At 42.5% G+C, this 23,752-nt stretch overlaps 2 protein-coding genes across 2 annotated transcripts in view; one reads left to right on the forward strand and one right to left on the reverse strand.

The window, feature by feature from the left end:
- Window positions 1–10,496, forward strand: part of LOC106921411 (CYFIP-related Rac1 interactor B-like) — a 15,461-nt gene extending 4,965 nt beyond the window's left edge. Inside the window, exons 2-11 of the mRNA XM_014993099.2 lie at window positions 3,103–3,176; window positions 3,276–3,397; window positions 5,103–5,208; window positions 5,372–5,508; window positions 5,582–5,659; window positions 6,558–6,674; window positions 7,454–7,533; window positions 7,688–7,814; window positions 8,098–8,168; window positions 8,575–10,496. Of these exons, the coding sequence (XP_014848585.2) occupies window positions 3,104–3,176; window positions 3,276–3,397; window positions 5,103–5,208; window positions 5,372–5,508; window positions 5,582–5,659; window positions 6,558–6,674; window positions 7,454–7,533; window positions 7,688–7,814; window positions 8,098–8,168; window positions 8,575–8,644 (981 nt within the window). The 5' untranslated portion in view covers window position 3,103 and the 3' untranslated portion in view covers window positions 8,645–10,496. The remainder of the gene's footprint in view (window positions 1–3,102; window positions 3,177–3,275; window positions 3,398–5,102; window positions 5,209–5,371; window positions 5,509–5,581; window positions 5,660–6,557; window positions 6,675–7,453; window positions 7,534–7,687; window positions 7,815–8,097; window positions 8,169–8,574) is intronic.
- Window positions 10,497–19,943: 9,447 nt separating this feature from the next.
- LOC106921410 (transcriptional regulator Myc-B-like) lies at window positions 19,944–22,575 on the reverse strand. The gene is made up of 3 exons (XM_014993098.2): window positions 22,373–22,575; window positions 21,026–21,665; window positions 19,944–20,694 (listed from the first exon to the last, which is right to left on the reverse strand). The coding sequence occupies exons 2-3, from the start codon at window positions 21,657–21,659 to the stop codon at window positions 20,180–20,182; spliced, it is 1,149 nt and encodes a 382-aa protein (XP_014848584.2). The 5' UTR covers window positions 21,660–21,665; window positions 22,373–22,575; the 3' UTR covers window positions 19,944–20,179.
- Between the last annotated feature and the right edge of the window lie 1,177 nt (window positions 22,576–23,752).

Consider the following 23,752-nt stretch of genomic DNA (forward strand, 5'->3'; position numbering starts at 1 on the left):
GGTTCTTCTCGCTGCGTTTCAGCAGACAGAGAGGAAGTTGGAGGCTCAGCTCATCAATATATTTAGAAACGCCACAGAGTTAAAAAAAACGAGCTGTTTGAATAAAGCAGCGAGGCGTTGTCGTTGTTCGATGTCAGACTGCTGCAGATCCAGCGGGTCGTTTTCAGCAGCGGTTAGCCTCAAGTTCTGCTGTCTGGGTCAAAGTTCTGTTCAGCCAGAACCAGCTATAACATCACCCTGGGTGACCTTTGACCTGGTCTGATCTGCTCTGATTTCATTCCCTGTAAAAATGGTCTGCAGCGCAGGGCATTCTGGGTAAATACAACCAAAGCTAGCCTAGCGCTAGCAGCAGAAATGGCTCCTGGTGTTTAGCCAAAGACTAAAGAGAAATCCTCCAACAGCTAAAATCTGACGCCTCCATCTTGTTTCCATTTGGTGAAGAAGGAAGTTGGAAAACACTCTAAGACTTTTGCACAAGCAGGACAGGAACTGAGCTGCTTCTGTCCAAGAAAACCATGTAAGACCAGCGAACCTCCTGCAGGACGCTGGAACAAACGGTTTCCTCTGATGAAGCACAAATAATGAATAAAAATCTCAGATCGGAGCAGCGACGTGTTGGACCTGAACCAGAGTCACTTTGATTAAACTGTTGGTCTTTACTGACGTTTTTCCACTCAGGAAAAACGTTTCCTGAATGTTTTACTGGTCCAGTTCATGACAACATGAAGAACCTCGACCCGACAAGCTTAGAAACATGAATCCTTGGGTTGAGGCTGGTTTACTGGTTACCAGTCAGCAGACAAACGGCTCGTTTTCAGCAGCAGGACTTTAGTTTGGTCATCGGCCGTCAGACTGAAGGAAACACCCAGAACCTTCTGGAACCAGGCTGGTCCATGAAATGGAGGAAACGATCCGATGACCTTGTGATTTAAGCAGCCGCCGTGTCTCGAAGTGAAACTTCCACATTAGGACTTCACCAATCACAGCCCAGTTCAGCGTCAGATTCCTGAGCTCGGAGCGAGAGTCCATTACGGCGCCGTTTGGGGAAGTAAAAGTCCATTTTAAAGAGCTGGTCGGGTTAAACAGGATCTCTGAAACTGTCAGGTTGTTTTTAATCGGCGGCTCAAATCGCTTCCGACTGGATTAAAACTAAAGATTTATTTATTAAAAGAAGTAAATTTAATGTTTCTGCCAGTTTCTGCATGTTTTTGTGTTTTGGAGAATAAAATAAGATCTGATGCTTTAAGACGTAACGAAGTCTTCCTCTGCCTGCAGACTTTAGCAGAACCGAATGGATCTACAAACCGGGATGAATCGTTTCTGCCGTCGTTCTTTTCTGCCTTTCTTACCTGAACTCAGCTCAGCCTGTTTTACTTCCTCTGTTTTAAATTTAGGCCAAACTTTCAGAGACTTTGTTGCTTCCTCTTTTCTCCGTTTTTAACACGAAGGCGTCGCTTCCACTTCAGCTTGCAGCCACAAACTGCCAAACTGTCAGCCGGCGAACGCTTTAGAGCACAAAGAGCAAATCTACCCCGACAGCATGAAATGTTCTCCAGATAAAGGTGAAGCTGCGAGCTTCACTTCTCCTTTAACTTCAGGGTTTCCTCACTCAAATATTCACATATTGATACTTTAAACTGGATCAAGGTTTGTCAGAAACCAACTTAACCAACACAAAGGCTTTGAATATGAATTTTATTTTGAGTTATTATGTGTTAAAATATTGGTCTTTACTACTATTAGAAGGATCTGAAAGCAGTTTTATTGCTAAATCCATTTTTAGAAACCTCCAAAGTGAGATTTCTACGTTTTTTAAACGATAAATGAGAACAGATTGTATTGGCCTTCTGATGATTAATGACATTTTCAACCTCAGTCATTTGAAATGTTTCAAACCCTCCACATCATCATCATCATCATCATTATGATCATCATCATCATTATGATCATCATGGTAATTTAAGGCCAGACTCCAGTTTCCATGCTGTTATTTGGGGAAGGAAGTTGGATTTAACTGGATTTAGATGTTCTGTTTTACCTTCAGTACTTTAAAACTAGCTCGGTGCTCTGAGGTCCTGGTTTGCATCACGTGTTCTGAGAATCAGGAAGTGAGACCTCAGCTGAATGTTTTTCACTTGTATCTTTGTTTCTTGTTTAGGCTTGAGCAGTAAATACCGACTCAGAAGTAAAGTTGTAGTTTAATTTGAAGGGAATCTGCGTAACGTAGGAATCTGCTGAACTACAGCGTTAGCATTAGCGTTAGCGTATTTCCACTGTTTTTCACAGATTCTTTTTAACATGACAGAAAATTAAAGTTTATCTTAATATTGCCTTTAGGATGCTAACAATAGGCATTTGTTTTGGTATAAAATTGCCCTTTATGTTGGTGTGTTAGCATGCTAATGTAGCACTGTGGTGCCAACATCATGTGCTACTATATGCAGCATGCTTCTATAGTGCTAGGTGGCTAATGTTGTCATTTATGTTTGAAAACTGGTGTTAGAGTATGGGGAGTATAATAATTTAATAATGTGTTAGCATGCTAACATGATCATTGCTAGGCTAACATCATCAATGACTGAATGTTCGGCAGGATAATTTTACAGTAACACTGTCACTAATATCTGCATTTAATATGCTAATGTTGCTATTAATAGCAGGCTAACATTTCAGTTTCCATTTGGATGTTAGCTAGCAGAAATTGTGCTAGCTGGCTAACAGTATTATAAATGATTGAATATTAGCATTAGCATCATAGTTGTAGTTCTGTCATGTGAATGTGAGGATTATTGTTTCAGTAAATGAATATTTTTTACAAGTAATTTATCTGTCAGATCATTTTCTGTTGCTTGAATGACGTAGAATCTTCGTTTTAGATGAAGACTTTAGGAGAAAAGCAGGACGTTGAAATGTCTTGACGCCCGAGCATCATTGTGTCACCATAGTAACCAATGAAAAGCATCACTTCAGATTTATCTCAGTAATGGACTCAGGTCCCGGCTATGCAGCAGACCCACCATGCTGTGCTAACATTAACATGCTAGTGTTAGCGACATGGCTAACCGTTTTTGTTCTCTCTATCTTTGCTTCGTGTGTCGGCAGCATGGGGAACCTGATCAAGGTGCTGACCCGAGACATCGACAACAATGCTGGAAACTTCTTCCTGGACTTTGAAAGTAGGAATCAGACTCTGTGACCAATTAAATCTGTCTGCTTCCTGTCCAGCTGCTAGCAGCAGCAGATGTTCTGATAATGACTGCAGGCTGTTCTTCCAGACGCGCAGCCCTCGCAGTCAGAGACGGAGGTGTGGGAGAAGGTGAACCAGGTGCTGACGGAGGCCAAGGTCATCCTGGAGGACCTGCAGACGTACAAAGGAGCAGGAGAGGAAATACGACAGGCGAGCAGCTTGATGAATCTATGAAAATATAATAAAACAAAGACTAAACACTCAAAGAGCTGGATTTAATCCCTGCCATTTAAATATTTAACTTGATAGCAAAAATATTTAGCTTGGATACTAAATATTTAGTTAGTAAGCTAAATACTTAATTTCCTTACTAGACATTTAGTTTGTAAACTAAGTATTTATCTGTCTAGCAATATATTTATATGCTAACTAAAAGTTTAGTTTGTAAGCTAAATAGTATTTAGCTCCAAGCTAAACATTTAACTTACTAATTAAATATTTAGTTTGAAACTGTGACATTTATAATTGAATGAGTAACATGGAGAAAATAAGACTTTGAGAAACGAATCCCCATTTTTTCTCTATAATGAAAATCATTGCTGTTAATTGGGGCCTGCCATAAGCAATGCATAGGGAGAGCAGTGACTGACCTGCGAAGCAGGTCAGTCACTGCCTCCATGCATTGCATGGCAGGCACCTACTGTTCTTCACCTAATAGAATGTCTGTTTATTATTATTATAACATCTTCTTCCATTACCGTTAATGCGGCTCGTACCGCTGCGAGAAACCCCACAAAAGTGGTATCAAAACGTGCGGCTCGATCCCGACATTGGAGCTATTACTTTTATTGGGATTCTGTGTAAAAATGACGACATAAATTGAGAAAAACGAAAAAACGTGAGTCTGAGGAACTCGCAGCATCACTAAGATTTCTCTCTGAAACACACACACAGGACAGTGGAGGTCTGACTCCAAAACTCTGTTTAACTCCCCCTCACAGGCACAAATAGAGGCCTATTGATCTCAAAGTTGGTCATGAAATAGATACACATGCCTGCTCCTGTAAAATGTTTTCAAAATGTTCCTAGGGCTTATAGTTTTTTGTCAGGGTCCTGGAGACCGACGCTGGGTGTCTCACAAGTATAGAAACCAGGGAGAGAGCCAGCCCAGGTGCAGATCATTAATTACCATAGCAACGGGTCCTAGACAGAGGCAGTGAGTAGTCACAGCGCTGAATCAGATCTCACAATGCATTGTGGGAAGAATACATATTTCCTGTGACTATTCATGTTTTGCTTACATAAAATTATTACTGATCTGAATTTTTGAGTGTAAATTAGAATCCTTAGTATGAAAATTGATCTTTTTTTTAGAAATTAACAATTACCAATTTTATTCATGTTTTTTTTATTTTTTTATTTTGGAACCATGAGTGAGAACAACACGTGCGAAGCTTATAGTCGTCTGTCTCGGATTGAATTTCACTGACTTGGGGTTATTACCCTACTTTTCAATTTTGACTCATATTGTCATGCTACACCTGACAATATTTACAGTTACTGTGTTGTACTAGTGGAGGAAGCATGTAAGATCTGCATATATCTAATTTTCACAGCAAATTTGAAACGCTGGGTTTAAAGTGATAGGCACAGTTGGCAGGCCCCTTAAAATTTCTGCAGGAATTTTCTAGTTTCTGACTGTAACTTTACAAACAGCAACATGAAGTAATAATAAGACAGGTGGTCATTGTTGTTCTTTTAGACTTTAATTTAGCTCTTTTTGAAAACATCCTCTGAGTTTGTTGGAAATCAGAGAGAAATGCTGAAAAGCAGTTTTTATAAGGTACTAAACACTGAGGATTTTATTTTGAAAGCGTGCTGGGCTCAGTTGTTAAAGTGTCCTTGGTGTTTCCAGGCCATCCAGAACCCAAACGTTGAGGGCGTCCAGGAGAAGGCCTGGGCCGCCGTGGTTCCTCTGGTCGCCAAACTCAAAACTTTCTACGAGTTTTCACAGAAACTGGGTAACCGACTTCTAACGGTTTCAAACTACCAACCTGAGCCGCTTTTACATGTTTTCCTTCCAAACAGCCGGATTCGTTCTCTAAATGTTTGAAGTCTGGATCATATTTTAGTTGGACTGAGGTCCAGTTTGAGCGCAGACCTGAGTTTCCCTGTTCCCGTCAGAATCCAGCCTCCACTGCCTCCTGGACGTCCTGACCAGCGCCGACTCCACCCCGACGCAACATCTGGAGCAGAAACAGGCGATGGCCCGTCAGTTCGCCCACATCCTGCACTTCACGCTGCGATTCGATGAGCTGAAGGTCCGCTGCTCTTCCTCCTCCTCCTCTTCCTCAGGGTCCCTCCTCTTCATCGCTCTGACTCTGTCCGTTTCAGATGACCAACCCGGCCATCCAGAACGACTTCAGCTACTACCGGCGAACCATCAGCCGCATGCGGATCAACAACATGTCGGTAAGAAACCCGAACAGAGATTCAGCCCCGAACCAAATATTTAGTTAATATGCAAATTCACTTACTGAGAAGAGGAAGTGCCCTATCAAAATAAAAGCTGAATCTTGTGAATCTTTAAACTGCTGGAGACTCTGAGTTGGTGAACTCTACTGTCTTTAAAACGTCATTAAGGAACAGAAGAAAAGAAACAACGATCATTTATAACCTAAATATTAGTTAAATATTGAAATATTTAGCTTGCTATATATTTAGTTAGAAAGTTAAATATTCAGCTGCCAAGCTAAATATTTTTTAAATATGTAATTTGAAACTGGCAGTTAAAATGAATGAAAAACATGGTGGAAATATTATTTATTGCTATTTTTTCACTGTGTAACTTTATAAATGGCACCAAACAAAGTAGAATGAGGTCAGTTTTGCTTCTTTTAAATTTAAATGTAGTTTTTTTTCTAATTTCCACTGAGTTAAAGAAATGTCTGACTTGTCTCTTATGATCTCATTTTATCACTTCATGTGTCTGAAAGATTCTCTGTTGTTTGTTAAACTTGGTGAGCCACAGGGACGTGTCCTCGGTCCTCTTCTGTTTTAAAATGAGAAAACCTGAAATCTCAGGATATCAGATGATCTTAAAGCTTGTCTTTGTGAGTTATGGGGATGAGATAAGTTGGATTAACTGATTTAATCCTGTTGGCTCTAATGTGCCTCAGGTTTGATGCTGAAATTCAAACTCTTGTTTATGTTTTCACGTCAGTTTGTGACAAAATCAGGTAAAAATTTCTCAATTTAAAATTTAAAAATGTAAAACCCCTTTTCTGTTTTGTAACCTGGATGAAGCCTTCTGCTCTGTCTCAATGCTCTTCAGCTCGTTGTGAGTCTCTGGATTCTGCTGGTTTTTCAGTCGGACTCGGGGAGCGAGGTCAACAACGAGCTGGCCAATCGGATGTCTCTGTTCTACGCCAGCGCCACGCCGATGCTGAAGACGCTGAGCGACGCCACGTCAAAGTTCGTCTCAGATGTGAGTTTATCTGTCCTCCAGGACGGGTTCTGGTTCTGGTTCTGGTTCTGGTTGGTCCAATCTTCCTACTGACTGTCTCACTGAACTCCCCAGAGCAGAGCTGACATATAAATATGTCAGAAAATACAAATTAATTGATGTAAACTTTTGTCACTGTTAGGTGATAATGAAGAAAAAATGTTTCTATTAATTTTTACACATTTTCCAGATTAATGTTGATTAAATAATTAGTGATTAATGGGAGAAAAGAGAAACTTTAAGTACTTTAAATTTAAAATAAACCTGTCCCCCTCATGTTTACTAAATCAATGAATGCGTTTAACGCTGAATGTAGCTTTAACTGATAAATCTTTCAGTTTTTATGTAATTATTGATTATTGAACAGCAGAACTGATGTGATCAGGTTTCCAGTGTCAGGTTGTTTGCTGAGCTCACCAGCAGAGGGCGCACTCCTCCTGCCTTAAGCAGCAGAACCAATGCTGGTCGGTTTGTTCCTGCTGTTTCCGGTCCAAGATGGGTTCTTTGGTTCCAAACATGTAGCAGTTCTTCCCGGTTTGGATCTAGTTTCAGAACCGCTGGTCCAAACCGATATCAGAACCGAAATAAAAATCTTTGGACAAATTTGTTATTCTGGATGTAATTTGATTATTTTTGTGACCATTTGACTTCCTAACTCATTAAAATAACTCAATTACAAAGAAAACTAAAGTGGTGGAGCTGTTGGGTTTTCTCCCATCATGCATCTGGAGTCTGATGATCCGTTTGTCTCTGCTGTCCAGAACCCGGAGGTTCCCATCGAGAACACGACCGTCTGTCTGAGCACCATGGCCTGCGTGTGCAAAGTGATGCTGGAGACGCCGTGAGTCCTGGACGCATCTTCATCACCTGTACGGTCTTCCTCCGCCACTTCGGCCTGACACTCACTGTGTGTGTGTGTGTGTGTGTGTGTGTGTGTGTGTGTGTGTGTGTGTGTGTGTGTGTGTGTGTGTGTGTGTGTGTGTGTGTGAGAGCAGGGAGTACCGCAGTCGCTTCGCCAGTGAGGAGACGGTTCTGTTCTGCCTCCGTGTGATGGTCGGCGTCATCATCCTGTACGACCACGTCCATCCGGCCGGAGCCTTCGTCAAAACCTCCAACATAGACGTACGTCAGGCCCGACAAGCTGGGCCACACAGTTTGATTCCTCATGTTTCCTTTTATCAACATTTGATGATGATGATTTAACAAATATGTAGAAAAACATATTTTTCAAAAGAGTTTCATGCTGCAGCTGTGATGTTCTGCAACTTGCATCAGTAAAATAATTTTTCTTAGTGGATCGGGCAACGAAACGACCAACAACCCTAAAAATCAGAACAGAACCGATCAGAACCTCCTGATCCAGAAGCGGCTCTGCAGGTTCTAGACTGACGTGTTGTGTTTCCAGATGAAGGGCTGCATCAAGGTTCTGAAGGAGCAGCCGCCCAGCAGCGTGGAGGGACTGCTGAACGCCCTGAGGTAGGAGAGAGAGGCATCCAACCGTACATCCAACCATCCAACCGTACATCCAACCGTCCAACCGTACATCCAACCATCCAACCGTACATCCAACCGTCCAACCGTACATCCAATCGTCCAACCGTACATCCATCTGTCCAACCGTACATCCAACCGTCCAACCGTCCATCCAACCGTACATCCAACCGTACAACCATACATCCAACCGTCCATCCAACCGTCCAACCGTCCATCCAACCATCCATCCATCCATCCATCCATCCATCCATCCATCCATCCATCCATCCATCCATCCATCCATCCATCCATCCATCCATCCATCCATCCATCCAACCATCCATCCATCCATCCATCCATCCATCCATCCATCCATCCATCCCCCCTCTAACCCCCCCTCTGCCTCCAGGTACACCACCAAGCACCTGAACGATGAGACTACCTCCAAGCAGATCAAGAACATGCTGCAGGCCAACTAACTTCTTCTCCAGCCCTGAGTAGGAACCGAGCGACAGGAAGTGTTAAGGTCCAAATTTCAGAAGAACTACTGAACAAAACTTCAGTTTTTTTGTCTTTACTTTGTATTTTTTTATTATTATTTTTATATTGTAAGTTCAAAAATAGGATGTTTATTGTTGAAGAAGGGACGAAGATCAGTGTTTGCATTCAGGTTTAATTCTGCCCCCTGGTGGACGTTTCTGATATTACAGTTGATGTTGTGATGCTAGGTAGAACCGACGCTGGACGTTCAAACACTGAGCTGATGGTAGATGCGCTTGCTCCCCCTCATGGCTGCAGTGATAATTACAACGACTAACTGCTTTTATTCCAGATTCAGTGACATCTCAGCTGTAACTCTGTAGGAACGGAAACGTTTCCGTCTCTCTGGTGTTTCCTGAAGTCCTGCAGCTCTTTGACTCAGAACCGACTGTAGGGTTGTTTCCTCCCAGTGTTTCTGTGTCCATCAGCTGGTTAATCTGACACGCCCGCCCTGCGCTGTGTGTAGTCTTACACTGGATGTGATGATGCGACTCCTGCAGCGGTCAGTGAGTCCATCCCAGCCTGCAGCATGTGGAGCTTCGGTCCAAACATTTCAGCTGCTTCATGGAGGTCAGGAGCAAAGAAAGCTGAACGAACCTCTGTGTTGATGATGATGATGATTTGGTACGGATGTGAGGAAGATCCTCCCACTGATGTGGATTTTGATGTTCTTGACCTTTGACCTGATGCTATGTGTTTGAGCTTTAAGTTTCCTTGTATCTCGATGCTGCAGTTTTATTGTTTTTAATGATGTTTCGGCCAAATAAAATTTTTACATTTTTAATAAAAAAAAAAAAAAGTTTGTTTTCATCTTTATAAGAATAATTTCAAACTCACCTTCGTGGTTTATGAACAGAGAAAAAAAATTCAGATAAAAATTCCTTATTTATCTGAAAGGCAGCAGACGATGTTCCACAGTAACTCATCCTGAACGACTCCATCAGCTGTTAGCCAGCACTGCTGATCCAGCTCCTTTGCTTCTGCAGCTCCTCTAAAAGTCTGACTGTTTGGTTGGAAAGATGTTGGAGTATGAGATCTGACCTGATCTGACCTGATCTGATCTGATCTGATCTGACCTGATCTGATCTGATCTGATCTGATCTGATCTGATCTGATCTGATCTCTTCTCTCTCTTCTCTTCTCTCTCTTCTCTTCATGCATCCATGAAGCTTCCTGTTAAGTTCCCCTAGTAGCTGGGGTCAAAGTTCAGGTAATATTTGATTTTCAGATGCTAATCAGCTGCTCCTGGTTCTGGAAACAATATCTTGTTGCCATGGTTACATGTGGCTGTCCTGACTGTGGAAATGATGCTGCTGCTTGTGGAAGAGTTTAAACTCAGCGTCTGAAACCTGATCAACATGTTTGGTGTTTTCATGAAATGTCTCTTTGTCTCAATGTTTTGCCCTCTGAGTGTTTTCTTAATAGTTCAACTTTAATATCAATGTTTCAACTTTGTCTTTTGAATCTAAATAGTCTAATCTCTACTCTTTGTCCAACCAGAAACAAACATCCACCAATAAAAAAAAATGTTTTTCCTTCTGTAAGTGAACCTAATATTCCATCATTTAACTTGAAATATTCTACGTTAGCCACTAGATGGCAGCAGAACAACCTGCTCTGAAAGAACTGAGCTGATCCTGGAGACAGTAATGTAGAGCTGTGCATCATCTGGGTTGTCATGGCAACTAATCTTGCAAGCATGTAGACTTTATATAGAAGGGGTCCCAGGTTTGAGCCTTGGGGAACTCCTTGTGATTTCTGCCCGTCCAATAAAAGTCATTAAAGACTGAATTGTTTTAACCACAGAATGAAAACCTGAACTGGACTTTCTCAGCTTGGGAAACGGCTTCATGTTGTTTTGTAGAAACAAAGAACGACCAGAACATTGACAGGAAGGTCCAGAAGAGGTTCGTCACCGACACTGACCTCAAAATCCAATATGGCCGCCTTGCAACATACAACTCAGTGACAGCTGGAGTGAACTCCTGACCTTTGGATCTCGTTAAGGTCTCACCTGGAGTTCGTTCACTTTGGTCCGAATCAGTTGATGAGTTTATAAACTCAGAACCATTTCCAGTGGTTCCTTCCAGGGTGTGAATAATTTTGGATGAAGAGTGACTACTTCATGGAGCTGAGATGCATCCTGGCCGCATGCTGCCACGAGTTCATGGACGTTTCCAGTCGTTTTGTTATTGTCAGCAGAGCGGAGGAGGTCAAGACCTTTCCTCCGGCTGGTGGCTCCTCATGTGGACGACCAGGTGTGAAGAACCTTTGAACCTTTGAGTATGGCTCCTCCCCGGTGTGGATCCTGGTGTGGACGGTCAGGTTGCTGCTGTCCCAGAACCAAAGCCTACAGGTCTCACAGGAAAATCCAGCTCCTTTGCTTCTGCAGCTCCTCTAAATGTCTGGCTGTTTGGTTGATCCTCATGTGGCTCTGCAGGCTGCTGTTAGCCATGAAACCTTTCCCACATGTGGCACACCTGTGTGGCTTCACACCTGTATGGCTCCTCTGGTGCCGTTTCAGCTTGGACGACTCCCTGAAGCGTTTGCCGCAGGTTTCACAGCTGAGCGGTTTCTCATCGGAGTGGATCTTCATGTGAAACCTGAACAGTGGAGTAGCTGAAGCTCCTTCCACATATTTTGCAGAAGTAAAGCTTGTCGCTGCGCTCATGATGTTTCAGATGGTACATCTGATAAAATCTTTTATCGCAATGGCTGCAGGCTAACGGATTCTCGCTGGTGTGTCGTCTCTGATGGACCTTCAGGTACAACTTGGACTTCAGGACTTTCTTACAGGTGTCACATTGGACTGACGGTTTGTCTCCGCCGGGGAGATTCCCTGAAACCGGTGAGGTTTTGTTCTTATTTTGGCTTCTGTTTTTGAGAAAGTGATCCGTGTTGGGTTAAGTTAGAGCAAAGAGTCTTATAAGGTTTCCTCAGTTAATAAATTAATATTTATAATTATGTTGCCATAAAATTATAAATACTAACTATCTGTTAATTCATGTTTTAAAAATATATTTGTTTACCTTCTGAGGAATATTTGGTATCTGGTTATGATTCTGGTGTTGGATCTGTGCCTGTAATGACCATTGCGGCCTGCAGGGGGCAGAATAGATCCAGTGTACGTGGTGCCTGGCCCTGTGAGGAGATGAGGCAGGAGTTCAGGACCTCTGACCCAGATGAACCTCCATGCTGTCCACCTGTTGTCTTTTTCTGCTGAGTCAGCAGATCAAACTGAAACACCTCGGAGCTTCAAACTCATCAAACTTCATCTGTCTGTGAAAACATCAAACTCTGCAGCAGTTATCGATTTCACTGTTTAAAGTATTAAAGCATCTCCACACCTGTCTGACCAGCAGGATGAAGCTCAAATCACCTCAAACTGAAGGTTAATACATGAATTAATATTAAAAGCTGTTTGTTCCAAATATCTGGTCCTGGTGGAAGTTTAATGTCAGTAAATGAGTCTCAGACATTCTCAGTTTGAAATTGTTTACGTGTCAGTTGTTCAGTAACCATGACAACGCCTGTGGTGAACATCAGGGCTTCGTGTTTATCTCCCGAGGCTTTGGATCCAGCTTTTCACTGTAACCGACTCTTTTCAGGTCAGATATTATTAGTTTTGTCAACGTTTTCTTCAGCTGCAGCTGCTAAAAATAAACGTGAATGAGAGTTTTTATTTATTATCAGGCAGATAGTGGGGCAGCCCCGCAGGTGGGGAAACGCTCAGCGCCGCTTCCTGTCAGCTGCTGCTTCATTTCACCCAGCGGGGCAGAAAGGGTTAAATGAACCTCCTTAAATAAAAGTGAATCTTTAGATTTTATTCTGCATTATTGTGAGGTCATTATGAGTCAGGATCTGGTAAATGAGCCCGGGTCTTGTCTGTCAGAAAAACATGAAGAAAGTTCTAATAATTTCTGAAAAGTTGTTTAAACTTTTGGCTAAATTTCAACATTAGAAACTGTATAAACAGGTCAACACTTTAAACAGAAATGTTAATAATTTTCAGACTTAATAATTTATGGAGATACTGAACATGTTTTAAGACTGAATCGGTTTTCTGTTGTCTGAACGTGTCATTATTACAGCTCCATATAAGGAGCTTCCTTCCTGATCAGAACAGGAAGTCCTGGTGACTGACAGGCCGGAGCTGATCAGCCGCCAGGTGGATGGAGGTTTGTCTGCACTCTCTCATTTCTGTCAGGTTTTTCTCTCGTTCATGAACCAACAGATCATCTGCAGAATAAAAACACAGTTTGAAACAGGTCTGCTTCCATAAGGTGGTTTTTCAGAATAAAAGTCCTTCTTTAGTTCAGAACCAGTGAAAGTGAAACTCAAAGTTTTAAAGTGAGCTGCTGAGATGAACCTGATGATCATTTATCCAATCAGAGCTCAGCTAATTATTCAAATTAGTTTAAAACGTTTCTATCTAAGGAGACCCAGCAGATCGCATCGAGTCGTTGACCTGCAGCGTTCACTCCTCCATTAGAGATGAACAACTCCCCTTTGACAGGAAGAAACCTCCATCAGAACCAGAACCAGAACCAGAACGTTCACAGAGGACAGCAGGAACTCTGAGATGTTTCTGGAAAATAAAGAGCTTCAGCCAGAGATAAATGGTTGCTAGGAAACTGCAGGTTCTGATCCACCGGGTTCAGAAAGAACCCGATCATTGTTCATAATAATAATCTGACCAGATCACGAACCTTATTGTTATATGTAGATGTTAACTCAGATCATTATAGCATCACATCAAAAATCTGATTTTTTGACAGAATTGTCCAGTTCTGATAAACACTGTCAGTGGAAAGTTGAGTGGAAAGAAAAAGTCTGCTGCAGAAAAGCTGCACTATAAACAGAGATGCCTGCAGCCTGGAGAGGGTTGGGAAGCAAAAACCAACCAGAGAGTTTAGAGGACAAAGCATCCAGAGACAGAACCAGCAGCGGGACAAGAGAGGACATCAGAACCACCTGGACTGAGGACTGACCACGGCTTCCTGTCTTCACGGTGTTTGTTTCTTGACAGTGTTGAAACAAACTCCATTCTGCTCTCAGATTTTCTGTGGAACGTTTCTCCAAATTATCTTCAGAAAATTTGACAACTGGCAGATTTTTCTCAGATTAGATCTAAAATGTTCAAAATAATACAACCTAGGAAGCTCAGATACTTAATAGCAATGATGGCTAATATAACACTATTAAATAAAATCAGCCAATCCAGGACCAGCATTTATTTTCCTCAGTGCTGATTGGCTGAACCCCCCATAGTGGAAGAGTGTGGTATCACTGAAACAGTTTCCATTGTGCGTATTAATGCAGATTAAGGTATATTTAGTGTTTGAACTATTAAAAAAGAAGCCAGTTAATATGAATAACATCAGTAAATATCGGTGCCAGATCACCGATATTAATATCACATATCGACAGTTTTTCTGACAGATTTCTCTGAAATCGTCCTGGTGGCTCCAGATGCTGAACCAGTTTCTCTCGTTTCTCCTTCTGTAAAACTTTTACTTGAGTTTCTGGAGTTTCCACTCTGTGTTTTTCTACCTGCTGACAGAAAGTCGTGTAAAACATCTGTATGGAAAGTGGCCTCAGGTTGTGGGTTTCAGTCACACTCCGGCTCCAGAGGCCGGATGTTTACGGCGAGCAGCAGCCTGACGCTGTGATCCCTCAGCCTCACTCTGCCTCCGCTCTGCAGTGGGACACACCGTGACTCACGCTGCTCTCTGACACATTCAGCCTAAAATTATTTCACACGTTTCTGCCTTCAGTTCACACAACGACTGAAGCGTTTAAAGGGAAATTCCCCCTAAAATGTGTAAAATAAAATCTGTCATGTTTCCTTCAGTGACTCATGTTTGATTGTTTTGGAAGATTTTTGTCATAGTTGTTTCTTTTTTCTCTGAATTTTATTTGATGCAGATGAAAAAACCCACTGAAAATCATTTTTTACCTGAAATTTAAAAGTTTTATTTAACTTTATGGAGTTGTGCAGCTCTGCTGGCTGCAGGTTCAAATCCCATCTGTCTCCGTTTTCTCTGGGTTCCTCCAAAAGGTATTTCTGCTTCAATCAATCAAGTTTATTTGTTTTGCCCGTTTAATCAACAACGCAGCTCAAAGTGTTTTACATCATAAAACACAAAAATCAAAGTCATAAAACATCTTACAGTCACAGAGAAACCAGAAACAAACATCCTGATGAGGGGCATCAAACCATCAATACTCAGTAAATATACTGATCAATGTTCCATCATTATGTTTCAAAAGCAGCTCTGTCTCAGTGTTTCAGCTGTTTTGCAGTTTTTATGGAAGTTCATTCCAGATTTGTGGTGAATAGAAGCTGAAAGTGTGTCTCCAGGCAGAAAGGTTATTATATTTATAAATAAACTCCAATTAAACAGGACAAACATGAACTTAGAGTACAAAAAACAAAATGTATGTCAGATTTTTACAGTCATTTTCCCTCTGAGTCTCTAGCAGAGCAGTAAAGATGAATTTATTCTGATGCTGCGTAGAAATCTTTGTGGTCGGTTCTTGTAATTATTGGTTTATTTATTGCTAACCTTTAAGTCCAACCAACACTTTGTGTGTTTTTTAACTTCCGTTGGTTGAAGCAGTGGAATTTAGTGTCCTCTAGTTAAATATTCATTTCCAGTGTGTTTTTGTTTTTATTGTGACTTCCTGTAAAGTCACAATAAAATTAGTAAAATTGCTGTAAAATAATCAGTTAGGTTATAAGTAACCTAACTGAATAAAAAGTCAGTGTTTGCTGCAGAACTGCTAACAAGTCATGGATTTCCTTGTAAGGAATTTCACAAATCCATTCAGAAATGCTGAAGTTCAAATTCAAGGAAGCCAAAACTACAAGGTAAGTTGAACAGTTGGGTGTAACAGCTGAGTCCTCCTGCCTCCTCATCAGATTTCTGAAGCTTTCATTCGTCCTCCAAGTGCTTCAGACAAACAAACTTTCCCAGAAACTCAGATCTGACCCGACACTGCAGGACGTTCTCCACCCAAACGCCTGGCCTGATCAACAGTCTGTTCATTCTGACTGCTTCAGACATGAATTCATGAATTTACTGTGTTGATGTGACATCTTGTTGTTTGGCTCGCAGTAGCATCGTGTTTTCTGCTAATGTTAGCTGTGTGCTAGCTGTTAGCTCCTTGAGGACAGAACTGTACAGCATGTATTTAATAGCATATTTAATGTTAGCGTTGTATGCTAGCTGTTAGCTCCTTGAGGACAGAACTGTCCAGCATGTATTTAATAGCATATTTAATGTTAGCATGTATGCTAGCTGTTAGCTTCAGAGGCAGGTATTGAATAGTATATTTACATAAATAGTTTGGCTTTGCTTTTGTTGTTTTTGTGTTTGAGATCAAAAAATCCAAATGCTCTCAGTGACAGTGCTCCATCGATAATCTGCTAATAAGCTTCAGAAATGGTGGAGTGGCGCGCGGTGCGATGTGGATGGGGGCGGGGCTTCATGTGCCTTATTTGCATTTAAAGAGACAGAACCAAAGCGAGTTGCTCTCAGAACTGAGGTCCAAGAGGATCATGTGGATCTGTGATAGCCAGGAACTCAGACCAAAACATGTCAGACCAGATTTATATCAGCCACAACTGAATGATTTTAATGTGAAATGGAAAAATTCAAAGCATAACATTTCCACTTTAATGCTGAAGTAAGTAGTTTTAGCAACATGAACTTGTGAATTTTTGACCAACATGTTTGGTTGTCTTGATTTAGTTTCTTTTCACCAGGAAGTTTCAGTTTTTCTTCTGTTAGCAGAAACAAACCGCCGTTCGATCAGAACGAAGCTCCATGTGTGAAGCAGCGCAGTGGAAACGAGCTGCGGTCGACGGTGGTCTGCTGACTGAAACACTTTCAGTTTCCACGCCGCGTGGAGAGGCGACCAACCGACGCGCAGGAAAACCCTGCAGGCGTGGGCGGGGGGCATCATGGAGTCCCAGAGGAGCTGCGCCGTCACGGGGAGTTCAGGCCTGCAGCTCTACCTCCAAACCGAAAACACCTTGAAAAACCCAGAAGGTTGATCCGGGTGTTTGGACCGGTACCAGCTGCTGGGTTATTTATAGAACCAGATAATACAACACCTGCAGCATTTAATGTGGTTCTGATTTGATCCAGGATGAAGATGCTGACCTGGTTCTGAGCAGCAGAGTAAACCGGGTCGGGTCAGAAGAACCGAGTTCTCTAGGAACAGAGTTCATTCAGTTCAGAAGCTTCAAATAAACCTGGATGTGCTGAACATCTGGAGCTTCTGCAGAAAGAAGGTCGATGATGATGATGATGATGATGATGAAGAAGAGACGTTCCTCCTCGTCAGCATCACTAAGTTTAAAACATCATCATCATCATCATGTTTGTTATTGGTATCTAAACAGAGACCTAGTAAACCGGTCAGCGGTTTACTAGGTTTGGTTCGGTGACCTGCCAGCAGCAGGTTCTGCATCGAGGATCCACCTCTGCTTCCAGGGTCAAAAGGTCATCAGAGGTTTTATTAAGTAGGAGGAAAAGATGAGTTTGGTCTCAACAGGTAATACTGTCACCTGACAGGCTGCTGAGGATCTGATTGGTCAGATTCAACCAGACGCTCACAGCAGATCAGAGATTATTTATGGGACATTTCAGGCTGTGACGGTAAAAAGTGACGCTTTAGAACAGGGGGGTCCAAAGTCCTGGAGGCCCGGCATCCTGCATGTTTTAGTTCCCTCCCTGCTGGTAGAAACAACCCCCTCAGCAGTCGATGTTCCTCTCAGGCCTCTAATGAGCCGTCATTTGATGCAGCTGTGTTAAACCAGGGAGAGACTAAAACATGCAGGATGCCGGGCCTCCAGGACCCGCTTTGGAGACCACTGATTTAGAAGAATGTACTCTGAGGTGTGTGTGTGTGTGTGTGTGTGTGTGTGTGTGTGTGTTAGTCCATTTCAGACCTGGTTAAATGTTCAGCTGGGAGCAGCAGTGAATGCTTAACAGACCGGAGAATAAAACATTACTGTTGTCAAGGAGATGAGAAAAACTGAAAACAGACCGAATGACCTCTGACCTTTAATTCATTTTATGGGTATTCTGTGGAAGAATTAATGCAAAATCATAGATCTACATGATCCTCTTGGACCTCGGTTCTGAGAGCAACTTGCTTTGGTTCTGTCTCTTTAAATGCAGATAAGGCACATGAAGCCCATAATGTGATGATACATAATGTCCATATCTATTTACATATAGCTATGAGCATATGTATATCTATAGAAATATATACGTGTAGATATAACTGAATGTCATCAGCATAGAAGGTAACGTACACCTACTGTTTGAACAATTCAGATCAAATCTCTTTCTAGGATATTTTATTACACAGGTAACATAAAAAAATAAGACATCAGGATGTAAAGCAGCAGCACCTGAACGCGTCACTACAAACATGAAAAGAGGAAATTAATTTTTCCTCTCTGTGTTTAATGAGCAGGTCGTTGGTCTTCAGGCTGATGCTACATGTGCAGAAGGCAGCGCTCTGGTGGCTGTGAGGCTCATTTGGCTCATTTCAGTTAATTACAGTGTGAATACATGTGGTTAAAACTATTTTCTGTCTAGAAAATATTATTGAATTAAAATATTTAACCTTAAAAACACAAAGTTTTAAGCCCAGAAAGATCTTTAACAGTCGACTAGATGGAAAGAAGTTTTTTAGATCTGGAGGAGAAACGAGTCAGAAAACGAATCATGAGAGAAAGAGTCATCCAAACTCGGTAATATCTGTCTAATTGAAGACAGATGATTGGCTGAGGCGACGCCTGAAGGGAAAAGAAGAAGGACGTTCTGTCAGCTTGAAATATGAGACGTAACAAACAGACTGAAGCAGTTCAGAGTTTGGTGTAGTTAAAGTAACAGCACAGTGTGAAACTACTGAACCGTCGGATGATTTCCTGCACAACTGGAGGATCAATGATTATCCATCAGGAACGCTGCGGCGCCGTTTGAGGCGCTCAGGAAAAGAGAAAAGCAGCAGGAGGTCCTGGACCGTCCATGTTCATGGAGTTTTAAATAACACTCACATGCTGCTGAGGTTCAGGTCAAAGGTCATCAGGAGCCGAAAACGAGTGGAGATGGATTTTGTTGTGATGAAATCAGATTTTACAGCCGTTTGGTTTGTCTGATCCGTAAACTGGTTAATAATCAGATGTTCTCAGTCATAAAACCACCAGTTTGTTTACAGATGTTTATGTTTAAATCTGTCAGATTTGATTAATAAATGTTCATAACCTGATGCTGCTGCTTTCATGAACAAGGATCATCTGATGAAGAAACTGTACATTCACTGAATAAAACAGATTTTAACCGACAGACTGGAACTTATTTCAATAAACCGTTTAATGGCTCCATAAAGAACCTGGTTCTGGTTCTGGTTCTGGATCAGCAGAAACCTGGAAGACATTCAGGAGCCGACAGGAAGAGGAAAGTCGTGAGTCATGGCTGACGGATCCGGACCAGCAGAACCAGCTGGAGACCCGGACCGTGACTCAGTGGACCGGACCGAGGTTCTGGCCCGAGGTTCTGACTCAGTGTGTGTAACCCGCCCGCCCGCCACCGCTTCCTGTTTTACTGTTTTTGGCAGGAGGAAGGAAGAAGCTGCGGTTCTGCCAGAGTCCAGATTTAGGAGGAAATTCAGCCCAATACAAACCGGACCGTTTTGGTTCTGATGGGTTCTGGTGAGATAAATAATGCTGAAGCTTTTATTTTGAAAGAAAATGACTCGGGTCTGTCAGTAAAGCAGTTAAAGGGTTAATTTCTCCCTGAATGACGGAAACTGTTTCATTCCTGGAGTTTATCCTTGGGTTTCGGACCAGGAACCCAGAACCGGCCTGGTTCTGTGACTCCCGGATCCGGACCCTAAACGGACCGGAGCTGAACTTTCACCCAGTTTTCCCTCTGACTTCACTGGGAACAGAACCAGAACCGACCGGGCCTCTGCTTCCAGGTCAGACGGTCCTGGATGACACAATGACAGGAACCGGGCCAACTGGACCTCAGAGGAAACGTCTGATTGGACCGCGGATCGACCCGGAACATAGGAGGAATAAATTCCAGGAAAGTGGCTCAGCGGATCGGATTCATTCCTGAGTTCATCCCTCAGGAATGACATCAGAAATTCTCCTCCAGTGAATCCGACCCGGTTCACAGGAAACGGGTCAAAGCAAAACAGAACCTCTGGTCCAAACAAAGCAGGGCTTTTATTTTGACATGTTTGATTTCAATAAAATATAAAAATAAAATCATTTCACAACAGAAGGAGGTCAAATTAAACACAGCTAGGTTAAATTAGAGTAAATAAATAAAAGTTCTGACCCGGCGGTTCTGATAGAACCCGGTTCTGTCCTGCAGTCATTTTGACTCTCTAAGCTCCGCCTCCGTTTCCAACATGAAAACTAGCTAAAAGCCGTTTAGCGGTTAATGTAGCGTCCGGAGCCGCTCCAGGCGCCGCTGCAGCTCCCTGCTCCTCTTCGTCAGCTCGTCCTTCTTCTTCAGCAGCCTGCGCTCATCCGCCCGCGCCTCCTGGATGAACGCCGTCGCCCCCTGCAGGATGGCCACCTTGGCCGCCTTGGGGTTGGCGGCCAGCGCCGGGATCTGCTCCCTGAGCGCCAGCAGGCTGAGCCGCAGCTCGCTGCGCCGCTGCCGCTCCAGCACGTTGTGAGTCTTGCGTCGGTCCTCGTCCTCGTCGTCCGACCGCGGGCTCCAGCAGCGCCGGCCGCCGCACCGCTGCTTCGCCGCCGTTGCCAACGGCGACATCGCCGGGCTCTCTGTCAGCTTGGGCCGTTTCCCAGCAGGCTGCGGGGCGGCGTAGTTGTGCTGCTGGATGTTGATGAGGGAGCGTTTGAGGACCAGAGGGGACCGATGGGACGTCCTCCGTCTGTCCACCGTCACCACGTCAATCTCCTCTTCCTCACCATCCTCCTCTTCCTCCTCTGTGGAGACAGAACCAACATGGATGAAGCAGAACTTCATCAGACCAGAAGGAAAAACTCCAGAAAATGTTCATGCGGTGACCAGACAGGACTCAAATTTATATAAATATTTATGTAAAAAATTTATATATTTTTTTAGATTTTTTAAATTTGACTTAGAAATTTTATTTTTAAGTGGATGAATGTATTGTTTATTGGGTTTACATTTATGTATTGATGGAACAAAGTGACTCTGAAAGCCTTTCTCTGACCTGAACTCTGGGGTCACGGCCCCCCGGGGCCCCCTCTGGGGTCGCCACTGTGTCAGAACCAAACGTCTCCTGATTCTCACCTGATTCGCTGCTGCTGCTGAGCGGCGGCGTCTCCAGACTCAACTCTGACCCGACCTCCATCGCCACTCTATTGTTGTGGGCCTGGTTCAGGTCCTGGTTCTGGTTCTGTTCCTGGTTCTGGCCCGTCGGTGTGAAGGGGAGCACCTCAGAGGGGTCGATGCACGCCGCCGCCGCACTCTGCAGGTCCTGCAGGTATCCGGTCTCTTCCCGTGCATCAGAACCAGCCGCCAGCCCGCTGGTGCCGGTCGGGTTCTGCCGGGCCCGGAGGCACTCCAGCCGCTCGGACACGGCCCGCTCCAGCTTGGCGGCTGCAGCGAAGCTGCTGCTCCACATGCAGTCCTGGATGATGAAGGACTGCAGCGCGGCAGAGGGGCGGAGCTCCTCGTCCAGCAGGTCCGACAGCGCCTCCAGGTGGTCTGCGGCGGACAGCGGCGGGTCCGAACGGGGTGGGGTCCGGCTGGGGGACATCGGGGGGGTCGGCAGGAGCTCAAACTTCTTCCAGATGTCCTCGCCGGGACCGGGCTGGAGCTGGCTGGGGAAGACGTCTTCATCGTCTCCACCCAGGAAGAAACATGGCTGCATGGAGTCGAAGTCGTAGAGCGCTGGGGGCGTGGCCAACATGACCGCCATCATGGCCGCCTGCACAGGAAGCAGAGTTAAGACTTCAACAAGGAATAAAATGATCCTGTCGGGTCCAAACTGCTGGCTCCATCAGAACCAGGGTCTGTTTCTACCATCAGAACCTTAAAGTGATGCATTCACTGACTGCAAAAGAATAGGAATAATCAGCTAAGCAGCTGCAGCCAATCAGATACAGATTTTATTAAAAATCTCCTTTAAGACAAAAATTATCAGAATAAATCCAAAATGTTAACAATCATATCTGCTTATTTTGCATTTATTTGAACAAATTTAAAAGAAAAAAATAAACATTTGTATTATTTTTTCTCTAGGAAATGTCAGAAAATGAATATAGTTTAATAAAAGTCAACCTAACATGTTTACTTGTTTATAATCTTTGGTTCTGATGGGTTCTGTTGTCTCAGCTACTTACACATATCAATGCAGTCTGAATCATCATATTTACATAAAACCATAGAAGAAGAAGAAGTTCGGCAGCTGATCAGACTCTGGTTTAATATCAGGTTTAATTTAAAATCTTAGACATTATTTAGCATAAAGACAATAAAACTCTGTTCTATTATAAATCTGGAGGTAAAAAGTGACTTTAATCAAACAGCTGAGATGTTCTGGTCCAAATGTTTCAGTTTATTTAGAGTCAAACAGAAACATTATGGATTAAATATAAGATTTATGAATATTTAATAAGGAGCTGATGAACTCACCTCTGAACAGAAATATTCAAAGTTTCTGGAGAAGAAAGTTAAAATCTTCAGAGGAAAGTTTGCTGAGCAGAACCTGATCGATGGATCCGATCAATAACTGGATTATTACTGTTATTATCGTTGTTGTTGTCGCTGAGCTGATGGTTTCCTCCGCTCTGTCTGAATCACCGCATCCAGCCGAACTTCACGCATTTATACCCTCCGACTTCTTTTCTTTCCGCTGACGTCACGACGTTCCCGCCACTCATCTTCTACGTAACGGCCTAAAAAGCGCCTCTTTCTGCTCTCTGACCCGCCTCGAAGCATCAGTACCGGTGGTTCCGACAGAGCAGCGGGGCTCCGGTACCGGTTCCGGGTCTAGCCGGGTCGGAGGACCGGTTTAAAGTGGGAACTAGTTTATTCTGCGGATGTGCGGTGTAACGGTTCGGGTGGTCCAGACTGACTGTAAGTGATGCAAGGGGAGAAAGTTCCGGGAAATCCGAGATGATCCAGTGATGATGTCATCAAAACAAAGAAGGAAAACAAGGAGAAATAAATTATTTATTACTGAGAATAACCTGAAAAATTATTTAAAAAATAGATGAACTTATAGAGCTTATGAACATAAAATAAAAAACATAAAAACATCAATAAATATTTTTATTATAAGAAATTTAAAATATTTTAAATAATAAATGATCACAAATCACTAATAGTCCTAAAATCATAAAATATTTAAAGCTCACCTATAATTTTAGGTTCTCAAAATAAATATTCAAAAACAAATATAAAAATAAAAATTATTTAAATTTTATTTACTTTGATTCAGAGCCAGTTATAAAATGAATCATATTTGATTTTAAATATGAATAAAACATTAACACATTGAAGAAAAGATGCAATAGTGAATCAATAAAATGACATAAACTATTTTAAATATGATTTAAACTAAAACATCAACTCTGGATTCTGTCTAAATATCAACAAGTTATGAAAACTTCATGAAAGCGCTCATAACTAATACATTTTTAGAAAATGAGTAAAAACCCAAATTTCTTGGCAAAAAAGAGAAAAAAAGTATCAGCACCAACAGTTTCTATGTTATATAATTATAGAATTGCAGCTTTTTCCCTAAAAACATAAAAACTGTTTTTATGTAAATCTGCTGAACCTGGAGCTGCTGCTCTGCTGCCCTCTGCTGGCGAAAATCACAAACTGCGTTCATCTTACTGTAGTTTTTCTTTCCATTTACCCGAAAACTATTTAATACAATAAAATTAAACCCTTTATTTGCGATAATGTTGCAACGGAAAACAGTTTCAACACAATAAACCAGAAAAATGAAACTTTAAATAAACTGTTGCACTAAAATCATTTAAGTATAATTTAAAAAAAAGTTTA

The sequence above is a fragment of the Poecilia mexicana genome, unplaced genomic scaffold (assembly GCF_051168715.1).
Source record: "Poecilia mexicana isolate PSO_F unplaced genomic scaffold, ASM5116871v1 scaffold_17, whole genome shotgun sequence".
Taxonomy (NCBI): domain Eukaryota; kingdom Metazoa; phylum Chordata; class Actinopteri; order Cyprinodontiformes; family Poeciliidae; genus Poecilia; species Poecilia mexicana.

Bases quoted from the DNA above. Each gene is read 5' to 3' on its own strand.
- LOC106921410 (XM_014993098.2), bottom strand. From the start codon at position 21,659: ATGATGGCGGTCATGTTGGCCACGCCCCCAGCGCTCTACGACTTCGAC. The intron at 20,695-21,025 runs GTGAGAATCAGG...CTGTCTCCACAG, and splicing joins CAGCAGCAGCAGCGAATCAG to AGGAGGAAGAGGAGGATGGT.